Source organism: Sceloporus occidentalis, unplaced genomic scaffold (assembly GCF_023333645.1).
Source record: "Sceloporus occidentalis isolate IW3139 unplaced genomic scaffold, rSceOcc1.0.p SCAF_7, whole genome shotgun sequence".
In the NCBI taxonomy this organism is placed as follows: Eukaryota; Metazoa; Chordata; class Lepidosauria; order Squamata; family Phrynosomatidae; genus Sceloporus; species Sceloporus occidentalis.
This window is the reverse complement of record NW_028316987.1, coordinates 454,241-481,387: the sequence shown is the minus strand read 5'-3', so window position 1 is coordinate 481,387 and position 27,147 is coordinate 454,241. Positions and strand designations below refer to the sequence as shown.

Here is a 27,147-nt window from a genome sequence, read left to right as displayed (position 1 = left end):
GGGGCCTAGGCCTTTATTAGGCCGTGTTGTTGGCCCTGTCCCCTCAGTCGGCGCTTGGCTTCGCACGGAGCGGAGCCAAGAAGGAAGGGAGGAAGACTGGAGTAGCTTCCTCCTGAGTCTTTCCTCCCTTCCTTGGAGCCGGCCGGGGCCGGGGTAAGTGGGGCGGTGTGGTGGGGGCGGTTGGTCCTCCCCCATCCCCGTTCCACTGGGGCCATTAGCCCCGGTCCGCGGCTCCGTCGCCGACGGACCTAGTGGGGGGGTCCTTGTGGCCGGTTGAGGCCTGGCCTGCGGGCGCGGCGGCCATCTTTTCTTCCCCCTCAGGGGATTTTGGCCCTCCTGCCGTTTTAGTTTTGGCGGGAAAAATCCGCCATTTTGTTTTGGCGGGAAAATCCGCCATTTTGTTTTGGCGGGAAAATCCGCCATCAATTTAGGCACTATCCTCTGTGCTGCTATTGCCAGGTCTTGCTTTTAATTTTAGTCTTTGCAAGTTTTGTTCTTTTGTTTAGACTATAGGACATTGCTTGTTGTGGTGCCTCTGTCCAGTATTAAAACAATGCCTCCTAAAAAGTCCAGGACTGGCAGGGGCCAGAGCTCAGGAGCTGTGCAGCGGCTCAGATTGTCGGTCCCTCCAAATGTTGGGACAGGTCCCAGAGACATCTCTCCCAGCTCTAGCAGTGGGTCTGGGGAGAGGCATCGGCCTCCTTCTAGACCACCTGGGGACACATTGACGCAGCCAGATGGGGCTACTGGTTTGTCAGGCGAATCTTTGGCTGTACTGTCAAGATCCATTGCTGAGCTCATTCAGAAAGCTACTACCTCTAGCCAGCTTGCCAGCTCTTCGGCATCTGCGACACGTGAGCCTCAGTTATCCGGACGTCAGGTTCCCAGATCATCGGTTCCTGCATCGACATCTACGGGCGGTCAAGGCTCCAGTTCTTCGGTTCCTTCATCCCGACATCGCGTCCGGCAGGTGTCCAGTTCGTCCAGCTCATCGAGCTCGAGTTCGTCCTCCACGTCATCAGCTGAGCGTCGGAAGGAGAAGAAACGTAAACGCAAGGCCAAGAGGAGACGTCGCAGAGCGCGTCGAGAGGGAGTTCTTCAGCCTGACGTGGAAGGTGGAGATCCTCATGGGGTGCCTTTTGGGAGGGACGGTTTTTGGGTTGAGCATGCTTTGGTTCCTGGTTTGCCCAAGTGGGCCATCAAAAAGAGGGCTTGGCGCCCAGGTCTTCAGGGTGTGTGGGTGGATCCGCGTGCAGCGGATTTTCCTATTTGCTCTCCTGGAGAGTGTCCTCCTGGTGCACATTTATCGAAGAAAGTGCGCAAGAATATCCTGAAGGGTTGCTATGTAGACGTTTTTACCCTTCTTCAACCTAAAGGAAAAGATGCTGTGGCTGTCACTTCAACAAAGGCTAGTAAGCACGAGCCAAAGGCAGTTCCTGCTGAGCCCACCTTTTCCAATTGGTTAGAGGGCTTTGTTATCTTCAAGGCTGTGGTTTCCATGGCCTTCCCTGAACGTGCTTGGCATTTGGACAGCCATTTTTTGAATGTTCTGCGTGCAAGGACATTCGCAGGTGATGCTGCTGCCATTGCCTACGATGCGGCCTTTCGTCAACATGCATCGCAGAATTCACGGGAGCGTTGGGACTTGCTCCATAACGAAATTTGGCTGCTAGAGGTGGGCACCCTTGCTAGGTTCAAGGGCCCACAGAAAGGACAGGTCAAGAAGGACGCAAAATTATCTTGTTGGGACTATAATGCTGGACGTTGTTCTCGCACAAATTGTAAATTTGAACATTGTTGTAGCAGTTGTAGAGGGTCTCATCCTAGGTCATCGTGTTCCCGCCCTGCTCCAGCCGCTCAGCCCTTTCGAGCTGGGCGCCCTGCCTCCGCGACCACCGGCAAACGAGAAAGTTCAGGGGGCCCAGATGCCGGTGCTGCAGGGGGCCAAAAATGAACAGGTCGCTAAGGTTTCAACCCAGGTATCAGCCATGGCTTTTACGCCCGTAAATACCAGTGCTCTTCTCCCTTTATTGTCAGCATACTCTAATAAGCAAGCTGCTTCTTATTTGGCTGATGGTTTTTCCTTTGGATTTAGGATCCCGGTTCAAGCCCCACTTTCGCATCATTTTCCTAATAATTTGTTGTCTGCTAGATCCATGCCTGAGGTTCTTAGGGCCAAGATCAACAAGGAAATACAGGCGGGACGCGTGGCCGGTCCCTTTGATGTTCCCCCTTTTGATAATCTTCATATTTCTCCCCTTGGTGTGGTGCCTAAGAAAACACCTGGGGAATTTAGAATCATTCATCACCTTTCTTACCCTCCAGGGTCTTCGGTGAATGATGCGATCCCAGAGGAGTTGTGTTCCGTCAAATATGCTTCCTTTGATCATGCGGTCCGACTTGTTCGGGCGTGTGGAAAGGGTGCACTTATGGCCAAGTGCGATATTCAGTCGGCCTTTAGACTCCTTCCGGTTCATCCTGAAGATTTCAAATTTTTAGGCTTCCAGTTCGAAGGAAAATTTTATTTTGACATGGCCATGCCTATGGGCTGCTCTATCAGCTGTGCAGCCTTTGAGTCTTTTAGCACTTTTTTGGAATGGGAGTTAAAACGCAGGGCCTCTTCCCCTTTGGTTACCCACTATCTGGATGATTTTATGTTTGTGGGTCCTGAAAACTCCTCCAAGTGTTCTGATCTGTTAAATGCCTTCACTGGGTTGGCAGCTGAGGTTGGGGTTCCCCTGGCAGCAGATAAGACGGAAGGCCCTGCTACGGCTATGTCTTTTTTAGGTATTCATTTGGATTCTGTTAAGGGCTTTTCCTCTTTGCCTCAAGAAAAAGTTGCCAACCTGTGTGGTTTGTTGGACCATGCCTTGGCTGCTTCTAAGCTCAAGTTAAAACAAGTTCAGTCTTTATTGGGGCATCTGAACTTTGCTTGCAAAGTGGTGGCTCCTGGTAGAGCCTTTTGTGCCAGGCTTGCTAGATCTCTGGCTGGCCCCACGCTTTTGCATCATCACGTTCGCATTACCAGACAAATCAAAGAGGACCTGAGAATCTGGTTACAATTTTTAAATGGCTTTAATGGTATTGCCATCTGGCAAAAATCTTGGTGTCTAGAAGATAAATTGCAAGTTCACTCTGATGCTGCTGGAAGCATCGGTTTTGGTGTTTATTTTCAAGGCCATTGGTGTGCCGAAAAATGGCCTGCAGAGTGGCATGGGTCAGATATCTTAAGAGATATGACCTTCCTGGAGCTTTTTCCCATTGTTGTAGCAGTCATCATTTGGTGTGCCGAATTTTCCAACAAAAAGGTGTGTTTTTGGTGCGACAACCAAGCTGTGGTGGCTGTCCTTAATAAGCAAACCTCTAAATCCACTAGGGTCATGGGTTTGGTCAGGAAATTTGTTTTGTGTTGCTTGGTTAACAATATTTCTTTCACAGCTCGACATGTCCCAGGATTAAAAAATGATATTGCTGATGCGATTTCTCGATTCCAGGTTCAGCGGTTTCGTCTGTTGGCCCCAGAGGCAGATCTTCGACCTACCCAGTTTCCGGTGTCCATGTGGGAGGTTGGATGTCTGAAATAATACAAGGCATTTTGGGTTCCATTGCTCCATCTACTTTTAAGAGCTATAAGAATGCTTTAAAGAAACTCTTTCAGTTTTTTGGTGAATCAGCTGTACAGCCTTGTTGGCCGGTTACCACAGAAGTGGTTTTGCAATTTTTGGTTTGGCTTAGGCACAATAACATTGCTCCCAAAACTATGGCCATTCATCTCGCTGGCATTTCTTTCTTTTCAAAGGCAGGAGGTTTTTGTGACCCTTGCGCTTCTTTTCTGGTAAAAAGGGCTGTCGAAGGATGGAGAAGAGCTCATGCGATTACTAACGATGTACGTCGCCCTATATGTTTTCAATTGTTATGCAAGCTGTATATGCATTTACCTGTTGTTTGTTCATCTCGTTTTGAAATCAAACTGTTTCGTGCAGCATTTACAGTGGCTTTCTTTGGTGCCTTCAGATTGGGAGAATTGGTGGCTGGGTCCAAGAGCGATGTGTCAGGGCGGGCGTTGGGTGCCTCTGACATCACTTTTTTAAAGCACGGTGTTTCTTTTACGGTTCGCCGGTCCAAGTGCGACCAATTGGGAGCTGGTCAGACTGTGGTGTTATATCGCTTACATGGCTCACCTGTCTGTGCTGTTAAGGCCCTTCGATCTTATTGGAAGATTCGGCCTATAGGTTTGGATTTGCTTTTTGTTCATTTGGATGGATCACCGCTTACCAGATACCAATTTGTTTCGGTGCTAAGAATGACTTTAAAAAAATTGGGGCTCCCAGCTGAGAAATTCGGAGGTCATTCTTTTCGCATAGGCGCTGCTACGGCTGCTTCCAGGGCAGGCTTGCCCGCGCAGGACATCCAAAAAATCGGAAGGTGGAGATCTAAGGCCTACGCTGGTTATGTTCGTCCGCACTTGGACCTATGCACTAATCATTAGCATCGCTCTTGGCAGGGTTGGCGGTAGGCCTTCGGTGTAGGCCTTTTGTGGCGGCAGCATAGGCCAGGATCGGCACGGTGTAGGTACCAGGGCCATGGTGCTCTGGTCTGGGAGTCACTAGGTACCCGGGGGCGAATTGGACAGGCGTATGGCCATTGCGGGGGCCATAACGCGGGTGCGCCTCCCGGTGACTAGGGGCTTAGTGAATATGTGAACGCATGGCATGGTTTGCGGTCAATTTGTGTTCCTTAGCCCCTAGGTCATCCCAAGCGCCTGGTGGGTGCCAGGTTGGTTAATCAGACAACATCGGGTTGTTTGATTTCGCAGATCCTGACCTCATGCTTTGTGCCAACCCATACCAATGGCTTGCTAATAAAGTTGTGGCCTTTCTTCCAAGCTGGTGTTGTGTGGTTTTTTGCAGCAGCATCTAAGGCAATGGCTCTTCACTGTGGAATTACTTTGCATTACCATATATTGTTGCTAGAACAATCCATTTCCTCATGATTGATTGATTGGCTATATTATTTTTACCCTGCTTTGGTCTCAGGATGTGGTACAGTTAATTATATCACCTGGAAAAATTGCAGACATATAGAAATAATTTAAAAACTCAAATAAATTAAACTCTACAATGTGATAGGATGAAATCCAAGCTATGGTCCCACTAGGCCCAGAATATGTGTATGAATAGCCAGCTTTCATTTTGATGCCCCCCCCCCCACAAAAAACCAATCTTGGCACCAGTTTGAACTCCAAAGGGAGGGCATTCCACAGTCAGGGTGTTACCCTCAAGAAGGCCCGCTCCCATGTCTCCATATGATGTACTGCTCCTAATGAGGAGACCAAATGGCGTCAGATGGTTTTTATACAGTAGTCCTGCCAGCTGTCCATATTGTATTCACTGCAGCCTCTATATTGTCTTCAACAGGAGCCCCACATAGGATATATTGCAGTAATCTAAACAGAAATTTAGCACCAATGCACTAACTACTGTGGCCAGATTGCTCTTGTCCAGGAATGGTTGTAGCAGGAGGTCAAATTGAAACTGGCCCTAGGTAGTCCAGGTCACCAAGTCCACTTGGGTGTTCAGTGACAAATATGGATCTCAGTGTCTCCTCCAGGTTTGAACCTATTTCTCCAGGGAAGAGCAATCCCATCCAAATCAGGTTGCTTATTTATAGTGCTTGGACCTGGGAACCACTGATACACACAGCCTCCATCTTGTTAAGATTCTGCTTCACTTTATGGGCCCTCATCCAGCCCACTGCAGTGTTCAGAGTGTGCATAGCTCCACTTGGTCAAGGAGAACAGAATTGGATAAGCTGCTAAGGGATAGGGGAGATGATCCACCCCTTTTAAAATATACCCTCCAACTGTCCTGATTTGTCCTAACTATTCTCTATCTCACGTTTTCAGATGCTTTTAAAATTGTCCCAGTTTCTGTCTCTTCACCCTGCTTTCCCCCTATGTCCTCAAGGTTACTTCAGTTGCTGCAAAATAGTTTGCACTTAATGAATTCAGCAAGGAGGAATCATGCCTCTCCCAGTCGACTCAAGGAAAAGCAAATGATTGCAGATTCTCCTAACTTCTATGCTCTTCCTATTTAATAACTTTTGCCATCTTGACCACACTCTGATGCTACTTGGTCACATATAGGGTTGCCATACTGCCGGACCTCCAAACTGGGAAAATGTAGGACAAAATTTTCAAATGTAGGACACACAAATGTGTCCTACATTTGAAAATTTTGTCCTACATTTCCCTCGCGATCACGGCGGGGAGCGGAGGCCAAGCGGCGAGGGAAAGCCTCCACTTAAGGAGGCTTGCCCTCCCTGCCTGGGCCCCGGGCCTCGCCGCGATCGGAGGCCAGGATCGGGGCCTCGCCTTGTTCCTGGCCCCCGCAGGGACCAGGAAGGAGGTGAGGAGAGCGCCGGCCATCGCCGGGGCTTTGCCTTGTTCCTGGCCCCCGCAGGGACAAGGAAGGAGACGAGGAGAGCGCCGGCCATCGCCGGGGCTTCGCTTCCTTCCTGGCCCCCGCAGGGACCAGGAAGGAGGCGAGGAGGCTGCAGGGAGGCGGGGAGGTTGGCGCGGCTGCGCCTCCCTGCAGCCTCCTCCGCCCCAGTTCTCGCTGCCCTCCTCTTCCTCCGCGCGGCCATGCGCGGTGGAGGAGGAGGGCAGCGAGGCCCCGAGGGTTGCCTAGCAACCCCGCTGCAACTGGGCTTTTCCCGGTTTTTGGCGGCACCCGTGCCGTGACCAGGCAGGTGCCGCCAAAACCGGGGAAAAACCCGGTTGCAGCCGGGTTATGGCAACCCTAGTCACATATGTCCTTGTTTTTATCTGTGAAAAGTTGAAAGGTATGCAGTTACTGTTTAAGACATCTGCTGGAAGGTATGCTAAGAAAAATAAATAAAACCTAGCACTTATATTTTGTGGCTTAAGTACAATTGTTGGTCCCAAGTTGGTAAGAACTTGTTAAGTCGACACTTATATATTTTTCTATTGATTCAGTCAATCTTCTCCAGTTGGGATTAATAATTGGATTGAAGCCTTTGAGCCCTTGCTCTCGCTACTCCACAGAAGGCTGCATTTATTTATTGCAGCATGGCAAAGGCTCCTCTAAAGCAGACTAAGTGGTGGTGAGCAATTAGAAACTGAATTGTGGGCAGAACGTACAAAGGGGGAGCAGTTGCATGAGCATCATTTATTACACGGTGTGTGGCGCCTCTTTGCAGAGCCACCCTTGTGCAGCTCTAGTTTTGATATGTGAGTTGGCTCAACCACAGAGAGGTGAGAGACAGAACTTGGCAGTAAGAAAAGGATCCAGTTCCAGGAAATAATACTTTATCAATAGGACAATCTGTTGCTTTGCATAAGGACTAAAAGAAGCTGCTCCATCCAGCGGCAAGTGCCTGATCCCCCCAGGGAAGTGTTCAGCCCTTTGGGCCAGAGCTGGATAGACATGGGGATGTACATCTTCAAACATTTCAGTCTCATAGGTGAAAAAGAATAACTTAGCAATTTTTCTTCCCTCTATGAGAAAATCCTTGAAAACTGTGGTTTTTGAGGACTATTTGCAATTAAAGAATTATTCCATGGAGAAAATAACCACACATGTTTTTTTTACACAAAAAATAATGTTTTAAATAAATACAGAAGTAGTAGTTTGTAGAGAAAATCATGCTTTCTGTGTGACTCCCACCCCCACAAGAAGCATAGATTTTTCACACAGAATAATTCTTGAACCACAAAGATTTTCAGCCATCAGAGTTCCTGAAATTTGGGAAATTCCTGGCATTCAAATATTTACAAATATTCTTTCCAGTCCTACACTCCCTTTGTGGGAGAAAGATGGCACATAAATAAAATACGAAATATAAATACTGTGACTGGAGAAGGCTCTAATTCTGGTCTGCATCAACTTCATGTCTTTGTTTTTGGGTACCATTTGTACTTCAGGGGCAAATGTACTCCAGGGTTGGGTCTCTTTGTAGCCCTTATCACTGGACGACAATCCTTATCACCCTCCAAGAGCTCTGAACATTTATTTTTGGTCCACAACTCCTGTCATCCCCACATCTCTGAAAATCTTTGGACTACAAGTCCCACAATCCCCTGGCCAGTGTAACTACGGTCTTCTGAGAGTTCTAGTTCCCTAAAAAAGTAACACTTTTCATCTCCTCGCCTGCCATCACCTACACTGGCTAGGGCTGATGGAAGCTGCAGGCCAATATCTACAAGGCCATAGGTTGCCCACTTCTCTACTGGTGCCTGGTTACTTAAAAGTTCTTTCTACCACTTGGGCTAAAACCAAGAACTCTGGCTCCTTCCCATCCTGAGATCAAGGTCCCCCCCATGACCACCTCAGTTTTTCTGTCCTATGAAATTAGAACTCTGCAAAGTGACTGACAAAAAGCTGAGCGATGGCTTGGTTACAAAATGCACGATTCGTAGATGGGATGCACTATGACAAGATGTGGTAATGGAAGCCATTAGCTTTGATGGCTTTTCAAAAGGATTCATGGAGGGAGGAGCACAATCTAATCCATCCTGCCAATTTAGACATGATCACTAATGGAATCTCCATGTATAGAAGCAGCCCTATATATACTAATAGCAAATTCATTCTTTGAGTGCCAACCATTATTTCGTCCAGACAGCCCCATGTATACATAATACAGAGGCATCAGCAGGATGCATGAATCCCTATGGTTTATAAAAGTACAGCACTGTACCAAAATAAAATTAGGGGAAAAAAGAAAAAGTAACTGTGTATGTGTGTTGTACAACCATCAAATAGCTCAGGTCATGCTCAGTGGCCATTAAATGCTGACTGACTATTGAAAGGGGAGGTGGAACAGGAGAGAGTGTACTGAAAAGAGATGTGGCTGGTGGTTGGAAAAGTTAACATTCCACACAGCAACATTTTGTTGAAGGTCCCATTTGTATAATTTTGAATACTAGGGAGACTATCACATGGGGAAAATCGGGGGATTAAAAAGGCATTTTCCTGGGAAAGTCGCACGATCACAGTGAAGATTTTCAGATGGTGTCGCGATCTAAGAGGACTTATCCCGGAAAGAACAAGGAATGCTCTAGCAACAAACCATTCATGGGATTTCCCTATGAATTGTTTGTTGCTGGAGCATTCCTGGTTCTTCCTGTGATAAGTCCTCTCAGATCACAATGTGTGTAAAAATCTTCGCCACAATCGTGCAGCTTTCTTGGGAAAATACCCTTTTAATCCCCTGATTTCCCCTCATGTGATAGTCTCCTAGGAAGGACAGGGCATGACTTTGATGCCCTACTTGTGGGTAGACAAAAGACCCTGAACAGTCATAGATATGCCTGATTCCTTCTCAAATCTTTGATCCATCCATATTGGTTACTGTGAGGATCTATGTCCTGAAGGCACCAGGTCCCATCTAACCTTGGAAGCTAAGCATGGTCAGGTTAGTACTTGGATGAAGTACTGCCAAGGAATACCAGGTGCTGTAGGTTATGCTTCCTCAGTCACCCAACTTTCTCAGCTGTTTTTAAAATGTCCCAGTTTCTTTCTCCTCCTCCCACTTTCCCTCTTAGCCCTTAGCTTACTTCAGTTGCTGCAAAGTGCAAAAGTAGTCGGTACTCCATTCACTCATAAGGGAAAGAAGAGAGGAGGTAGAAGAATTTTGCCCTTCCACATAGGCTCAGGCAAAACCAAACTGTTGCAGCATTTTCTAGCTTGTATGTCCTTCCTCATGAATAACTTTTGGCATCGTGATCATACTCTGATGTTGCTTTGCCACACATGTCCTGGTTTGTATTTTTGAAAGGCTGGAGAGCTGGAGGGCCGCCATAAGTCAATAGGTGACTTGTAGGCATGTACACATTTACATCTGGAGACCAGGGTTTGAATCCCAGCTCAGCCTTGGAAACCCACTGGGTGACCATGGGCAAGTCACACTCTCTCAGCTTCAAGAGAAGGCTACATCAAAGAATCATGCGAAGAAAACCCCATGATAGGCCCTTAGGGTTGCCATAATAAGTCAGAAACAAGTCGAAGGCACACAATAACAACAAACACATTTATACACAGAGGGGCCCTCCAGGTTTTTTAAAAGGGGGTTTTCCATGTCCCACCTGGAAATGCCAGAGACTGAGCCCAGAACAGTCTGTAAACAAAACAAGTGTTCTGTCACCCAACTATAGCCCTTCTTACATTCAAAAATAAAACGCTGAACTAGTCCTTTGCTGCAATGGGGTTGGGAGACAAGCATACATACACACACAGACATCCTGCACACTGAGAAGGCTGCCCTATTGTACAGCTGTGATTACCTGAAGGAGACTCTTCATGTGCAAATTATAATTGAATCATAAAATGGAGAATAAAAAGAAGGCCAGCAGTGCCAAGCATGGCTGTGTGAATGTTAACTCCAAAATCAATAGGATTTGCTTCAGATGAAATATGTTTAGAATAAGAATGCTGAAGGGAAACATAATGTTGATTTTTCCTTCAGAAATCTAATATGCAGGCCAAAGTTTCTCCCCACCCCTGAGAAAAGCACTTTTGGTTTCTGCCCCATATATATATATATATATATATATGCCTGATCCTTCCCTGCTTGAACTATTGGGACATTTATCCAGCAAAATGAAAATCAGTAAAGCTGAAACATATTGTTATATTCCCTCTTTCTGATGTCATTGATCTAGCATTGATCTCAATCACTTTGTGGTTGAAAAAGCCACATTCCTAACTCACTGTCCTGCTCTCTAAAAATCTAAAATGCATATTGATACACATATACATTGAATATAGGCAAACATCGCAAGGTTGTTGTAAGAATTACCTGAGAGCATTCTGTCACTATTAAGGAAGAAAATGGTGACGTGACAGAGGAAAAAAGGTGAAAGCAATAAGCACTCCAAGGTCTTTTTTTTAAATCACTGGAAGGGGACTTTTTATGGCTGCCTGTTGTGACAGGTGTTGGCCCTGCCAATGTTTTGTAGAGATAATTGTTCAGTCTCCTTAACCATCTCCTTACTAATCAATGCCTATCAAAGGACAATCCTTTTGCTAGTTTGGCTTTTTGCACGCCTTCCTTAAAAAAAGCATTATATAAGCAACCTCTCACTTTGGGCTGAACTGATGCATCTCGGGGACCATTTGGAAATCTAAAGCATTCCTATGGCTTTTCGGCATGGTTAGCTTTTTTTAGCAGGTTCCCAGCAATCCTTGTTATTGGGCTCCTGGCTCATTTTTGGCACAGATGTTGAGCTAGCTGGAGGACAGAACAGCAAATATTAGCAGGGTCTCCAAACAGCAATCTGACTATTGTGCATCTTAGCTCTGTAAAGAGATGCTGCAGCATCAGACCCTTCCAAAAAACCAACATAATTAAAATCTCTGCAGCCTTGGTTAATGGCAGGGCAGGGAATAGCTGGGGGTTGACTGGAGGTTATTGCTAGATCTCTCTTTACCTCCTTCCCGCCCGCTCCCTCCCTCCCTCCCTCTCTATGCTATTAGAAAGGGAATTAGGATGGACACGTGTGTCCTACCTGACTGAATCCAATTCTCTCTTTGAAGGGCTGTCCAGTCCAATGCTGGTTTAAGGGGGGGGGGGGGGGAAGACTAAGAAAAATGAACTGAAAGGGGCCTTGAAGTTGCCCACTAAGTTATCATCCACACTGCAGGCTGAAGAGACATGAAATGTCCTGTTTTGTCAGGGATGATCTGGGTTAATCCTCTCTCATTGCACTTTTTCATGTCCCATGCCTTCTGGGAAGGGCATGATTCTGCACTCTCTTCTTCTGCCTGGCCTGCATCTGCACTGGAGAAATAATCCAGTTTGACACCACTTTAATGGCCATGGCTCAATGTGATAGAATTCTGGAAAATATAGTTTGTTGTGGCACCAGAGAATCCGATCGCATTGAGCCACGGCCGTTAAAAGTGATGTCAAACCAGATTATTTCTCCAGTATGGCTGCAGCCCTGCTGAGCTATCTGAATTTTAACTATATTTGCACTTTGAACTTAGTTTGCAGCAACTGAAGTAGGCTAAGGACAAAGAGGGAAAGGGAGAGGAGGAGAAAAACTGGTACATTTTTAAAAAAAGCTCAAGATGGGATGACAGATGGCTAATCGGGCACAAGTTGGAGTGTATAGAGCAGCAATACAGTGGGGCCTTGTTTTATGCTAGGGTTTGGTTCCAAGATCCCCCGTGGGTAACAAAATCCATGGATGCTAAAGTCCCATTAAATATAATGACATAGCAAAATGGTGTTCCTTATAAAAAATGGAAAATCAAGGTTTGATATTTGAAATTTATCCTTTTTTGGAACATTTTCAAACCGTGGATGCTTGAATCCGTGTATAAAAAATCTGTGTATAAGAAGAGCTGACAGTACTTCTTTTTCTAAATTACTCAACAATGCCAAAAACTTCATGAAAGTGCAGGGGCTCCCTAGGCCACACTTTACAGAGTCCTAACTTGATTAAATCTCAGAAATCACTTCTGTACCTGCACCTGTAATATGAACTGGCTTGTGCAAATTTCACACAAATCTGTATTGTCATTTGTCCTCTCTCACTTTCTTTCTTTTTTGGGGGGGCGGGGTTTATAAGAAGATTTGTGGGGAAACAGTTGAGAATTTTCATGGCAGGAACCAACCCCTCCATCTCAGTTGTGGACTCAAGATTCTGGAATCTTGGCTTTGAATCTTGGCTGTTAGTGCTCTAGGAGGTTGAAAGCACCCAAACCAGCAAGGGTGAAGGTTAGCTGGAACAGGTAGACATGCCACAGCCTTAGGGAAGGTTTCCATTGGGGTGCTGGAGGACGGGGTGGGGTCGCATAGAATAAATGGGGAAAGGATATGAAGAGGGATTTTCTGGGAGATTTCTGTTCATGATTTATGTCAGGGCCAGAGAATGTGTGGGTGACTGTTGGGCCACAGCTCCCAACATCTTTCATCATTGACAATGCTGGCTAGAACTTGGCCTCAAAGCTTGGGTCCTTTTCTTCTGTCCTCAAGGGTAGGGGGACAATCTCAGGGTGACAGAGGATTAATTAGGGTGAAAATACTATCTTTAAAATTATGTCTGCCTGTCTGTCTGTCTGTCTGTCTCTCTCTCTCTCTCTGTGTATATATATGTGTGTGTGTGCGTGCACGCACACGCGAGTGTGTATAGCAATTATTAAGGAAGGTCAAAGAAGAAAGTGCAAAGGCAGGCTTATTGCCAAACATAAAGAAAACAAAAATAATGATCGTGGAGGATCTACATCAATTCAGCTTTGATAATGAGGAAATTGAAATAGTCAAAGATCTCCTGCACCTTGAATAAAACACTGATCAGAATGAAGACTGCAGTCAAGAAATAAGAAGACGACGAGGAATGGGAAGGACAGCTATGAAATAATTAGAAAAGATCCTAAAATGTAAAGATATCAAACTGAGAAATATTATTAGAATCATACAAGTCATTATGTTCCCCCATTGCCATGTATGGATGTGAGAACTCGAGAGTGAAGAAAGCCGACAGAAAGAAAATAAACTCATTTGAGTTGTGGTGCTGGAGAAGAGTGCTGATTACTGCCAGAAAGACAAATAAATGTGTTCTAGAACAGATCAAGCTTGAACTCTCCCTGGAAACCAAGATGGGGAAGGTAAGGTAGAAGGTAGCAGAAAACGAGGAAGATTGCATGCCAGATAGCTAGATTTATTCATCATGGAGGTTGCAGGCCTGAATCTGCAGGAACGAAGCAGAGCAGTGGATGAAAGAGGATCTTGGAGGTGTCTCATGCATAGGGTTGCCATGAGTTGGGGTCAACTTGAAGGCAGTTAACAACAACAATACACATGCACACACTTTCCCTCTCTCTCTCTGAAGGTGTTGCACTCAGTTAGCTCAGTAGGGGGAGAGGACATGAAGGAATGGCATCTTGCCCTACCCTACAGGCTCAGGCAAAATCAAACTTCTGCAGTTTCTCCTGGTATGTGTGTACTTCCTCATGAATAACTCCTGCCATCTTGACTACAGTCTCATGTTTCTTGGCTACATGCATCTTGGCTTTCATCTATGAAATGTTGGAGTTTAGGAAATCTTAGGACATTTTTTTTTGGGGGGGGGGGGTTGGGAAGAAGTAGGGAAGGTACAGACTGAGATTCAGGTGTTAATGAATTATCAAATAGTTGTAACCAATGTCTCTGTTCCCTGCCCCCAAGGATGCAAGATGATGAAAATGAAGGTGCTAAATTGCGTGCTGCTTCCAGCAGCCACCGGGATCCAGGTAAGGGCCAATATGCTGACCCAGCTTTCTTGATCTGTGGGACTGGGGGGTTTCTGATGCCTAGCCAGTCCACATTCTCCTCCCCCTCTTTTATCCTGCAGTATCCCATCAGAAGTAGCTGCCAGACCCAGCTTTTAATATAATTATTCAGTCTCTCTAAGTGCTATTCAGCTGAAATGCATGCCAGGAGAAATGCACAAAGGCAATGATGCAGAAGGGGAGATGAGCCAATGGGGTGGGCATTGAGGGGCTGCAGCATAACCAGTGAAGCAGACAAATACTTGAAGACAACCCACTGAAACCTTCTATGAGGCAATACAGCACTGAAACAGGGTGGGTGGCATGAAGCTGTCTCAAGCTTTTAAGAAGAGCTGAGAAAAGTTACTTGAGGGCAGGGGGACATCTCCCACAATCTGCTCCTCCCTTTTAGTCTTAAGGGATTGAGAAGCTTTTAAAATTTACCGCTCCCTAATTGAATTCTAATTCGGGCTGCATCCGGATCCTATTGCATGAATTTTTGTCACTGATGCTGCTGGGTGGTAACTTCCAGATAGAATCCAAGTTCAGCCAGCCAATTTGCAAAGCCGGGAAGTTCCCAGCTTTGCAAATTGGTGGCTGAACTCGCATTCTATCCGGAAGTTACACGGCCTGCACTTGCCTGGTGGCGGCAGCAGCAAATATCCATGCGATAGGAGGATGGATATACACCGCCTCAGGAGTTTCTAAATGGTACTGCAAGATTGATGCTTTGTGGATTTTTCTTATGATTGTTTTCTGAGTTCTGTCCCCAGCTTTCTCACCCTATATGATGCCTTTGTTGGTGTGTGGTACATGCGAGTTGCACTGCTAGCAAAAAGCAGAAATAAGTAGCAGTAGATTACAATGTTGGTGATTTAGGGATAAGGGAGTTTTCTGAAAGCTGCCCAAGGAGGCAGGCAGGCAGGGATTTCATTTTGGTTAATAGGAGCTGCATTTAAAAGCAGAGTTAGGATAAGTTCTTTTTACTTGAAAAAAGGGATGGCTTTTTGTTAGATTACTATAGGTTATTAAAAGCAGTGCTAGGAAAGTGTTTAAAAAGAGCTGATTTTCCCCATTTAAGGCAGCACTTTGATAACATAATTTCCAACCAAAGAAATATTGGGGCTCGACAGACCACCCCAAAAGGGTGTACTGTAGTCACCCGTTTTTGTGCCTGAAGGAGTCCGCAGCAACCAAACCATGCGGGCTCCCTCTGCACCAAAAAAAGCCCGCTAAAAGTGGGTTTTTTGGCATACATGGCTGCTGCCATCAGTGCACCATTGGCGCACTGTGGCACATCAATGTCGCAAGCACGGTGCCCTGACGTGCGGATGCTGTGCCCCACTTGCATCATCATGGCAGTCCCCATGGGGATGGGAGGGTTCGGGAGTGTGTGGTCACTGCGTACTCCTGCACCCTAATTTTGGCCAGAGGACGGAGCTTTTTGCCTGTCTATATCGGACCATTGTTTCATTGGTTATCCTTGATCTTTTTTATTTGAATGACATGCTCCTCTGAGCAACTGTACAATGTATCATGCTTAACATTAGCAGGGCCTGTCTTCTGTGACATTACTGGGCCTCAACTCCTTGTGGCATCACCAGTTTATCCATTGATCTCAGTTTTTCAGGGGGACCTGGATGCTCCTGACCTGACAACCCTAGACTCTGGTTATATTGCAAAAGGGAGCACAGCACTGTGGTTAGCTTCAGTTCAAAGGGGGAGAGGTTTTCTTATCAGATTAAATGCTTTTCAACTGGATCCTTTACATCTCCTCCCAAGGAGAGACTAACAGTAGCAAATGGGAAAGGCTACACAGTGACAGTGATGGCAAGTCTTCTTTCATCCTCAACCTTCCAGATAAAACAAGTGCTGGTCTTACTGGCTACAGGCAGCTAGAATGCTGGACTTGAAGTTGGTTTGGCAGAGCCGTTCTCCTTAGATCAGGAATGGGGATCATGCATTCTGTGGTCTGGATGTAGCTCTCAAGGCCATTTTAGCAGTACCTAGCCATTCCTTGATCCTGATTTCTCCACTCACTCTCCAGAGAAAGAAAGAAAATAAGATTTTATGTATGTGTTTCTCCTTAAGATATGCTCACCTTTGCTTTAGCACAGGCCACATCAAGCCCTTCAGACTGCAAAGTGTGGCCTCTGAAGCACCTCAGAAGCCTCACACACACACACACCGGTCAAAATGTTACTTTTTTCACGCTGGTTTTGGGCACTTTTTCGCACCCCAAACCAACCCAAATGGGCAGGTTAATGCTCTGAGAACCTCCAGCCCCAACTTCCCCAAAGGCAACACACACGCATACACAAAACCAAAACACACCCAAACTAAACTGGCCAAAGTGATAGCCAGAAATGATGTTACAACACTTCTGGCACACGGAAACACAACAGTGTGGGACACTAGAGGGGTACAGAGGAGGGAATGGTCCCATCCAATCTAAGGTTGCACAGCCCTGTCCTAGCAGACATGCCAACCCAGTGCAAGTAGCCTTTTCAGTTTAGGAGTGATTTTGCACTTGCTTCTTGGTTCATGTGGTGGCCTGGTGCAGCAGCCTCTGAGGCTGGAAAAATTGCCCGCAAACTGCCCACGCTACATTTGGGTTTTATTTTTAATGGTTGTAGTTTATGTCTTCAGCTCAGTTGTTGTTGTTGCTGCTTTCAGCCCCATCTCCCGTTGAACCTGAGAATGAAGAGGCGTCATCGCCTCTTTTCCTAGAAATGGAGCAGCCAATCCCTCGTCCACGCAAAACTTCGTAAGTACAACACATTTGTTGTTGTTGTTGTTGTTGTGTGCCTTTAAGTCACTTCCGGCTTCCGGTGACCCTAAGGCAAATCTAACACAGGGTTTTCTTGGCACGTTTCTTCAGTGGGGTTTTGCCATTGCCATCCTTTGAGGCTGAGAGAGCATGACACCCGGGGTCACCCAGTGGGCTTCATGGCTGAGTGGGGATTCAAACCCTGTTCTCCAGAGTCATACTCCAATGCTCAACCTACTATAACACCATTCTCAAGCTTAGGGCTGAGTTATAGTGCACCTTAGGCTGAGTTATAGTAGTATCAGGGCTGGCCCTATCATTTGGCAGGCTTGGCAGGTGCATCAAGGGTTAGATAACAGAGGGGGAGGTGTGAGCTACCCTCCCTGTCTGTTTCTTTCAGGCCTTTCCAGATGTTCCCTTGGACTGCCTTCTACCAGTCTCATTCCATACATTTCTACTGTCCCAATCTGGCTGGGACAATTCCAGTTTATCTTCTGTTCCCTCACTTTTTCAGCTGCTTTTAAAATGTCCCAGTTTCTTTTTCTTCCTCCCACATTTGCACTTGTCAGCTTACATCATTTGCTGAATTGAAAGTGTCAAAGTAGCCTGAACTAAATTTGCTAAGTAGGGGAAGAAGAGAAGAGGGGATTGGAAATTATCGCATGCACCTTATGCCGTCTTTTCCTGGATTAGATACTGGATGAGATACATGATGGGATAACTGTCAATAATGGATCTTACTGCATTTGGCAGGCTTTGTCAGGTACTTCAAGGGTTGGATGATAGACGGGGTTGTGTGATGGATGTTGCTATCCCCTGATCTAAGACTACTCTAAATAAATGGAGGGGGATAGGATTTTCCCATCCTTGAAAATCTGCAGGATAGTCCCAGGTTGCATAGGGGCTGCATACCGGCTGTATACACCTGGCCACAGGAAAATGTGGTAAGAATGCAGTAAAATATGTGTGTATCCCATCGGGGGAAAAATGGGATAATCTCCATAGAATCTTGCTCTTCTCAGTAGGCTCAGGCAAAAGCAAATTGCTTCAGCTTCTCCTAGCTTACTGTATGTGTTCTTCCTTAACAGTAATTTTGCCAACCTGACTACATTCTGATCTTGCTTAGTCACATGTCTTAGTTTTCATGTTAAATATTGGCAAGTAAGCCCTTCCCATCCTTTTATGCTGATAACCCAATGGACAGAAGAAGAGATGTGTTAGATCAACATTAGAGCCCTATTAAGTCTTTAGCCATTATCAGATGAGTCTGGAACTGGGGGTCTTCTGCACTGGGCGGTTCGAATTCACGTTATTTCGCACAATACCATCATACCTGCATTCGAATGGCCCAATCTGCACTCACGTGAATGCGCGAGTTGCCGAACTGAATGCGTACTGGCTCCTCTTTTTGGAGCGTGTTGGCCAGTGCGCTGAAAAGGGGATTGGCAATATCCTGGATTGGGGCTCTGTTCGATCTCAGTGCGAATGGCTCTGGTGTGACTACCCAGTCCTGAATTCCATCGCAAGACCCCCAGATTCCAATTTTTACTTCCGGTGGGTCTTTCCTCTTGCCGGTTCCAGGGAAGCGGGGGGGGGAGCGGTTCCAGCGGCCTCCTCCTCCTCCTCCCGGCTTGAGAGGCATGCCTGGCTGCATCCCAGGCAGGGAAGAGGCGCGGGGGCCGCTGGAATCGCGGTTCCAGCAGCCTCCTCCTCCTCCTCCCGGCTTGGGAGCCAGCCTAGGTTGCATCCCAGGCAGGGAAGAGGTGCGGGGGCCGCTGGAATCGCGGTTCCAGCAGCCTCCTCCTCCTCCTCCCGGCTTGGGAGCCAGCCTAGGTTGCATCCCAGGCAGGGAAGAGGTGCGGGGGCCGCTGGAATCGCGGTTCCAGCAGCCTCCTCCTCCTCCTCCCGGCTTGGGAGCCAGCCTAGGCTGCCTCTCAAGCCGGGAGGAGGAGGAGGAGGCCGTTGGAACGGCGGCGATCGCCGCGATTCTAGCGGCCCCGCGCCTGTTCTCTGCCTGGGATGCAACCTAGGCTGGCTCCCAAGCCGGGAGGAGGAGGAGGAGGCTGTTGGAACCGCGATTCCAGCGGCCCCCGCACCTCTTCCCTGCCTGGGATGCAACCTAGGCTGGCTCCCAAGCTGGGAGGAGGAGGAGGAGGCTGCTGGAACCGCGATTCCAGCGGCCCCCGCGCCTCTTCCTCCCAAGCCGGGAGGAGGAGGAGGAAAAAAGCATCCCCATTTACTTAGATGGCCATCCAGCCTCTTTGACAGCCGCTGGAACTGCTCCTCCCCCCCCACCCCAGAATACATACTCACACACTCACACACACACACGTAGAACCGGGCATTGCTAATTTGTTGCAAGGGAAGGTCATGGTAACGTTAAAACCAAGCAGGAATGTAGAGAGGAAACAGAGAGGAATGTAGAGAGGGCACGTTGTATCGCGATTGTTAATGTGCATGAACTGGCTCTCCAGCTGTTTACCGGGCTGTCATGACGTGACCTCCCCTTTCACCCCGGAAGCGTTTAAGGTCGCAACCCATGCAGGGCACCACTGAGCATGTGCGAGGGGGCCGATACGAATCGGCCAATCCTCATGTTGAGCACCGGTGTGACAAAACATTCTGCACTGAATGCACTTCGCGTGAATGCGGATTGGCCAATTTGAATCATGCCAATGTGGAGGGACTCCCAGGTATGATGGTATTGTGCGAAATAACGTGAATTCGAACCGCCCAGTGCAGAAGACCCCCAGTTCCAGACTCATCTGATAAGGGCTTTTGTTTCCTACTGTGATCTATGGAAGCCACATAAGCATGCCATGAGTGCAATAATACTCTCACAGCTGCGTACAGTATCATCCAAAATCCACAAAACAGTGATACCTTTTACTGGGCTAACCAAAATGCACATTATAAGGGTTGCAAGCTTTCAGAGCTCCACGGGCTTCTTTCATCTAGTGCTTCAAAAGCTTGCAACATGTCTAAAATGCATTTTGGTTGTCCCAATGAAGATATCACTGTGTTGTGGATTTTGGATGATACTGTACTTTGCTATATGGCCAACACAGCTACCCCGGGATATATACTCTTGTGGCTGCTGCTCTTCCTGAGCAAATGCATCTGAGACTGGAAATAATACATAATAATTGCAGCTAGCACTTGTTAGCTTTATCCTTTCAGTAACACTCATTAAGAAGCAAGCCCTTTCACACCTAAAATAATTAAGTCCAAAATCTAGAATGGCCTCGCTGCATCACTGATTGCAAAGAATTCCAGGTTGGAGTCCTGAGAGATTTAGCCCCATGGTCCTCTGAGACCTTGAAAACAATGATCATGAATCACACAGTTTTATTGACTTTTCTGAAATTATTGTAACTCAGCTGAGTAACAGCTTGGGGGTTGCTTGCCTTTATTTAGAGTGGTCTTAGATCAGGGGACAGCAACTGTCTGAGATGGGTTGGGCTAAATGAAAACAGATAGTAGCACTATAGAAACACCTGCTCATGTTCCACATCAGTTGATGTAGAGAATACCCATTATCTTCCAAATAGTATGTTCTATTAAGAAAACATCAGGCTACCTTCCTCAGCCATTAAGAAAAAAAAAAACTTCCTGCCAGAGGAATATGTGATAACAATATTTATGGCTTCAAACTGGTGTTTGATATCTAGCTAAGAAGACAAGAAGAACCCTGTTAGACCAAAGGCCCATCTAGGTCAATATCATGTTTCTCACAGTGGCCATCTTGTTTTTCTGCATCTTTTTCAGCTTGACATCCGGTCTGAGATGTGACCAGAATTGTACGTAGTCTTCCAAGTGTGGTGTCACCTTAGATTTCTGTACTTTGATACTGACTGTTCTGTTTTTGATCTCTTTCCTAATAATGTTTCCTAGCATGGAATTCACCTTTGCACAGAAGCCAAGCACAGGGCTGGCCATTTTCATTGAGCTTTCTATCACAATCCCTGTTGGGAAATACTTAACTTCCATAGGTTAACATGCAAAACTAGCAATTAATGAGTATAGGCATACAAATTTAGCTAAGCGAACAATCTCCAAATCCCTCTCCTGGTAAGTCATCACTAGCTCAGGTCCAATCAGTGCATATGTGAAGGGTTTTTAGGCCAGTGTGCATCACTTTACTAATCTTGAACTGCATTTGTCATTTGATTACTCATTCCTGGATTTTTTAGCAATCCTTTCTGAGCTCTTCATTATCGCCATTCATTTCTTGCCCCCTCCTTGTATCTGATTGCACTGATTACCCCAGCTTCAGATATTTATGAACAAGATTAAAGGCGTAATTACCAATACAAATCTATGAAGGTCTCTATTAGGAGAACTGTCACATTGTGACACGTTGTTTCTGCTCTTTCTTTCCTATTCCTCCATTACAATATTTACCTTTATGTCCTACCTTTGCCCCTCACATTTCAGGGTGGTTCTCCTTCCTCCCATTTTATTCTCACACCAATCATATTAGAAAGCTCAGGCTTAAGGTGAGGTGGGAGGAAAAAGAAAACATTGGCTCAGGCTTTCCCAGTGAATTTCATGGCTCGGTGGACACTAGATCCTGGATCTCCCAAATCCCATTTCGACATATATGCTACAACATTTTATATATGGAAACTGGGACACATGTGGTCAAGCAACTTCAGAATGTGATTAAGATTGGAGTTGTCAGTGAGGGGAAAAACCCACACAAATAAAGGGTGTCTACACTATAGAAATAATGCAGTGAGACATCACTTTAACTGCCATGGCTCCATCTTCCAGAAGCCTGGGATTTGTCATTTTGTGAGGCATCAAGCACTCTTGGGTAGAGAAACCTAAAGACCTTGTAAAACTACAAAATCCCTGATTCCATAGAATGGAGATACAGCACTTAAAGTGGCACCAAACCGCATTATTTCTGCAGTGTAGATGCATCTTGGATGAGATGGCAACAGTTTGCTTTTGCCTGGGCCTACTGGGAAAGGCAATACTATGCCCCCACCTCTCTTCTCCCTTCTGCTGAGTTAATCGAGTGGAGACTACTTTGACAATTTGAACTCAGTTTACAGCAATTCAAGCAACCTGAGACAAAGGGGGAAAGTGGAAGGAAGAGAGAGAAACTGGGATATTTTAAAAGCAGGTGAAAAGTGGGGGAACAAGGATTATCTGGAAATGTCACAGTAAAAGCTGGGAAAACTAGAGGGTATGCCAAAAGTCTAATCACTAAACCATGCTGGCTTTTACACAATATATTTGCTTTTTCAACATGACAATAGTTTTCTTTCTCTCCTTAGGCGTCAATACATGAAGCGCATCATTGCTGAATACGAGGCTCTGGACATGGAGATGCCCTGCATCCGCAAGTTCCCCAAACCACCAGCAGCCCGTCCCCTTTGTCTCTGTCTGGAGAGCCCGGTCAGTCCTACTTCATTGGGAGAGAACAGTTAGGACTAGCTCCACATTTGAGGGAGGTCCTGTGCAAAGTTCTGTCCTGGCGGATCACCTTTTCTGTCAGTGGGTGCCCTGATGACAATGAGGAGGAGGAGGGGCAATTTGGAGTAGTATCAAGTGTCTGGGTCTAAAGTGAGTTGTTGTATGCCTTTAAGTCATTTTGACTTAGGGTGACCCTATCATGTGGTTTTCTTGGCAAGATTTGTTCAGAGAAGGTGTGCCATTGCCTTTCCCTAACACTGAAATCATGTGGCTCAAGGTCACCCAGGGAGTTTTATGCCCAAGTGGGGAATCGAACCCTGGTCTTCAGCACAGGGTTATGTGGTGGTGTGGGATGCAGCCTAGAACAGGTGTGACACCAGGTTGATACCTCCTTCCGCTGTGCCCCTCCTAGCTTCACCATGGTGGTGAAGAAGAGGCCTGAGTGCACCTCTCCCTGGTTTGCTGTGGTGGCAGAGGCCTCCTCAGGAGGAGACCTCTGCCGCGGCAAAGGAGAGGCTTCAGCATGCCCTTTGGGCTGCCAGCCCCGATATTCCCCTCCCACACACCAGGTTACACCGGGGAAAGGATGCCACTGGTCACTAGAGTTGCAGTCCAACACTCAAATCACTATGCCACATCATGAATGAACTCTTAAAGGTTTTAAGGCCAATCTGTCTTTCCAAGAGCCAGTGTGGTGTGGTAGTTTGCATGATGGGCTAAGACTTGGGTTTTTAATTTATACTCAGCCATGTAAACCCACTGGGTGACCTTGGGCAAGTCACACTCAGCCTCACATGAAGGCAATGGCAAACCCCCTCTGGATAAACCTTTTCAAGAAAACCGCATGACAAGTTTTCCTTAAGGTTGCTGTTAGTTGCAAATGGCTTGAAGGCACACAGCAACAACTGCAATTTCATCCTGCCCCCTTTCACCTGCCTCTTAAACTAACCTTCACTTCCTCCTGTTTTTACCATGTAGAATGGATGCCTCCTAGGGTAGCCACAAAAAGGAGAAAATGCATAATTGAAGAAAGAGGACAGAAGAGAACACAGATTTGCTTAAAACCTGCCAATTCTGTTTTCTCTGTCTGGGTGTCAGCTGTTGATGGGCAACATCAAAGTCACTAGCTTTCCTCTTTTTAAAAGGTTTTCTTTAAAACAGGTTTGGGGCATATCCACACTGCAGAAATATAGCAGTTTGACACCACTTTAACTGCCACGCATCTATCACAGATTCCTAAGATTTGTAGTTGGCTGAGGCACCAGAGCTGAATAGCAAACCATGCTAAATACTTCATCAAACTGCAAAGATGTCACCATGACAGTTAAAGTTGTGTCAAACCGCTTCATTCCTGCAGTGCGGATATTAGGTTGGCCTGGCCAGACCTTTGAGCAGAGACTTGTGTTCATAGAAAACCCATGAGTTCCAGTTTTATCTCTTATTAGTAAATAATAATAATAATAATAATAATAATAATTATTATTATTATTTTTTAATTTATATACCACTTTGAATATTTGGGATAAACAGGGGAAGATGGCTCAATACTTTTATGTTCTCTTTGGGAGCTTATTAGAGACATCCTGGCTGACTGCTGATGGAACTGGAAGATGATCAAGGCAATTCTTAAATGCTTATTGAGCCTTCTGCTTTTGCCATGCTTTCTTCATTTGGGCAAGTCGCTTTAGTGCAGTTTGGACTGTGCAAGGCTGTAGTGGGCTCAGTGCAGCTGAGGAGTCATAAAAGGCTATCTTAAACCCACACTGCAGATTTCCTTTAGAAAGAAAGTAGTCCCAACTGTGTGGACCTAAGAGCTGGCAATAGTTGCAATGGAAGCTGACAGCTGAACTTTTTGTTTTTTAGCCTGAAAAGGAGATGAACCATGCGGAAGTTCTAGCAGCTGTAGAGGCAGTCATTCCTGATGCCTTTGAAACAGGCCTTCTGCGCAGCATTCAATTTGAGAACATTAATGTGATCTGTGGGACTGCTGGACGGAAGAACAGGTTTGGCCTTCCAAGTCCTGTCCTCCTTCCTCATTCCCCTGCTAGACCTCATTTCCCATCTGGCTTGTGCTCCTAGAAACCCCAGGAACAGTGGCATCCCTGGTGTTGGTGTCACTCACTATGTGTGGGAGCAATGGGGAGTCAGTGAGGGGTGGTGGTGGACTGCTTTTCCTTCCCTCCCTTCCTCCACCTTGGTTGCCTGTCCCTGGCTGGCCTGCCATTGCATTGCCTGGCAAGACTGCTGCTGGGGGTGGTGATGGTTGGTGCAACCTCTCGAGGGCTGTTTGGGTTCTTGCTCAGCTTCTAGACAAGCAAGAAAGGGACATGGCACCCTTTCTCGCTTGCCCAGAAGCTGTGCCATCCCTACCGGGGGTACCACTCCTAATGTCACCTGGTGTGGTGCACATCCCCTGCACCTGCCACTGCCCAAGTCCCACTTTTCTCTCCTTCTCTCTGCAATTGTCAGATGCTTTGGGGGTTTAGCCATAATAGTCCCACAGGGAATAGACCCTCCCCTCATTCTAATTGTGGGTTCCCAGGTCTCAGGGCCTGGATCCTCTTCTCCAGGATGAGAGCATAGACTGAAAAATGTGTATGTGTGTGTATACATTTACAGATTCCTTCATTTGTCAGACTTGGTCTTTTTTATTTGGATGGCATCTTCTGTGCAACTGTAGTTGATGCTTAAATTTTGGCATTTGTGGAGCTGTTGCTCCTTAGGGAAAGTCACAGCAGCCTTGGCATCCCTCTGCATCATTGTACATCCAGACCTACCAGGCATTTCAATTCCCTGCAACCCCGCTCTTCTTACTCCCAATCTCTCTGCGCAGGTGGCTGCTTACTGTGTCTGACTTCCGGACCCGGAACCAGCTCCTGTGTTCAGGATTGACCTTGGGCCAAGAGCACTTTGCCTTGCGACGCTGGGATGATCTGGTGATGGAGGACTATCGCATGCACCTCCGAAGGGCACTGGCACGGCAGAGGCTCCTGGACACCCTGAGTGATTCATGGGATGGAAATCACTTGAATGGGGTGTGAGGCCCAGATAATACTTTGCCTGTTTGCGCATCTGCTTTCCTTTCTCCCTTCTCATAACTCCCCACCCCCCTTTTATAAACTTTAGAGACCACCAACTTGTGTTATCTCCTGGTTTCTTTTTCAAGAATTGACAATCCAATGTGTTACTCCCTAGCCATTTCTGCTAAGAACAAAGCTAGGAAGAAACTGCCTCCTGGAGGCATATCTTGGTACTTTGCTTCTGATGGTTTTTTTTCTGTAGATGCTCAAAAACACTCCTTTTCTCAGCAAACCATGGATGGAGTTAAAGAGAAGGCGTAGTTGATGTTCTGAAACTGGCATGCAAGCTGGGCTTTTTGATCTGGGAGCTATTCCTTTTTAATTCTAAATTTGGGACAAGCTGGTTGCCATTCCTCAGGGAAGAGTGGAAAAGCAGCAGCGCTTGGCCTTGCCACTACAAAAGGTGTTTTGAGGCTGGCTCTTTGGTATGCCCTAGTAAGCTCATTGGTCTTTAATTGGCTGTTTGGGAATCACAAATGGGTCACATCCCGACCCAAAGTGGGTCATTCTGTGACCACACCACCAAGTTTTGCTTTTGTTCAGAGTTTTAAAAGGATTTTTTAAAAAACTAAATGGGAATGTATGTGCAATGCACATGTGTGTACACATATAAAGAGAAAAAGGGGGCAAGGAATAAAAGTGTGTGTGTATGTGTATATGTGAGGAGGGGAGGGAGGGAATAGGACAGGATCCAACAAAGAAAGAAAGGAAAATGAGTATGAAAAGGGATGAAAGAGAATGTGGGAAAGGAAGGAAGGAAGGGAAAAACACAAAAGGAACAATGAGGAAAGAAATGAGAGACTATGGAGAAGGGGGAGATGAAAAAGGAGAAACATCAGAGAAAAAAGGATGGAGGGACGTATCAACCAAGCAAAAAAGGACTGAAAGTGGATGAGAAACAACAGAGGAAGAGAAATGGAAGATGAAAGAATGCAAGAAGGGAAGAAAAAGGAAGGAAAGGAAAGATTGATGGAAGGGGATGAAAGGAAACAAGAGAGAAAGAAATACAGTAAGAACAAGGGGGGGAAAAGAGGTGAAAGACAGAATGGGAATAACAGAAGATAAAACATGATGATTAATGTAGTCAAAGTAGGCATCTTTGCAGCTTTGGGTTAGTGGCTGATTCCTGTATTTGAAGTATTAAAGGTTGGTGCCCAAGCTGAAACAAATATTCAGCCCAACAACATGGTTTTCCTACTAGCACAATTGAGAATTTGTAAGGGCTCTTTTTGTTTCATGGTATATTTTGCACAATAGCAGGAACATGTAGTCCTCCCTCTCCCATAAATAGGACAAGTGGATTTTCCTCTGGAAATGTTGAAAGATGTCGAATCATGGCATATTGTTTTGGACGTTGAACTGGGACTCTGGAGACCAGGATTCAAATCCCCACTCAGCCATGAAAACCCATTGGGTGACTTTGAGCAAGTCGCCCTCTCTCAGCCTCAGAGGGAGGCAATGGCAAACAAATTTGAACAAATCTTGTCAAGAAAACCATGGGATAGGTTTGCCATAAGTCGGAAATGACTTGAAGACATGCTACAGGAACAACATACTTTTTGGGAAACTTGGATCACTTTGCTTATAGGAG

The 27,147-nt window shown here is 46.3% G+C and overlaps 2 protein-coding genes across 3 annotated transcripts; both read left to right on the top strand.

Moving 5' to 3' along the window:
- The first annotated feature begins 553 nt into the window (after positions 1–553).
- On the top strand, positions 554–3,579 carry LOC149308960 (uncharacterized). Its single transcript, XM_089532020.1, has 4 exons — positions 554–1,115; positions 1,804–2,032; positions 2,153–3,094; positions 3,495–3,579. Exons 1-4 carry the CDS (start codon positions 554–556, stop codon positions 3,577–3,579), a joined length of 1,818 nt encoding a protein of 605 aa, XP_089388146.1.
- A 9,115-nt stretch (positions 3,580–12,694) lies between these two features.
- LOC149308959 (putative uncharacterized protein C19orf81) lies at positions 12,695–25,633 on the top strand. Of its 2 annotated transcripts, none has more exons than XM_089534042.1 (6): positions 12,695–12,761; positions 14,197–14,261; positions 16,956–17,046; positions 22,338–22,458; positions 24,340–24,479; positions 25,310–25,630. In XM_089534042.1, exons 2-6 carry the CDS (start codon positions 14,198–14,200, stop codon positions 25,515–25,517), a joined length of 624 nt encoding a protein of 207 aa, XP_089390168.1. In that variant the 5' UTR covers positions 12,695–12,761; position 14,197; the 3' UTR covers positions 25,518–25,630. The 2 variants fall into 2 exon arrangements, with proteins under 2 accessions (XP_089390168.1, XP_089390169.1); XM_089534043.1 differs by having other exon boundaries at positions 12,721–12,747; positions 25,310–25,633.
- Positions 25,634–27,147: the final 1,514 nt, after the last annotated feature.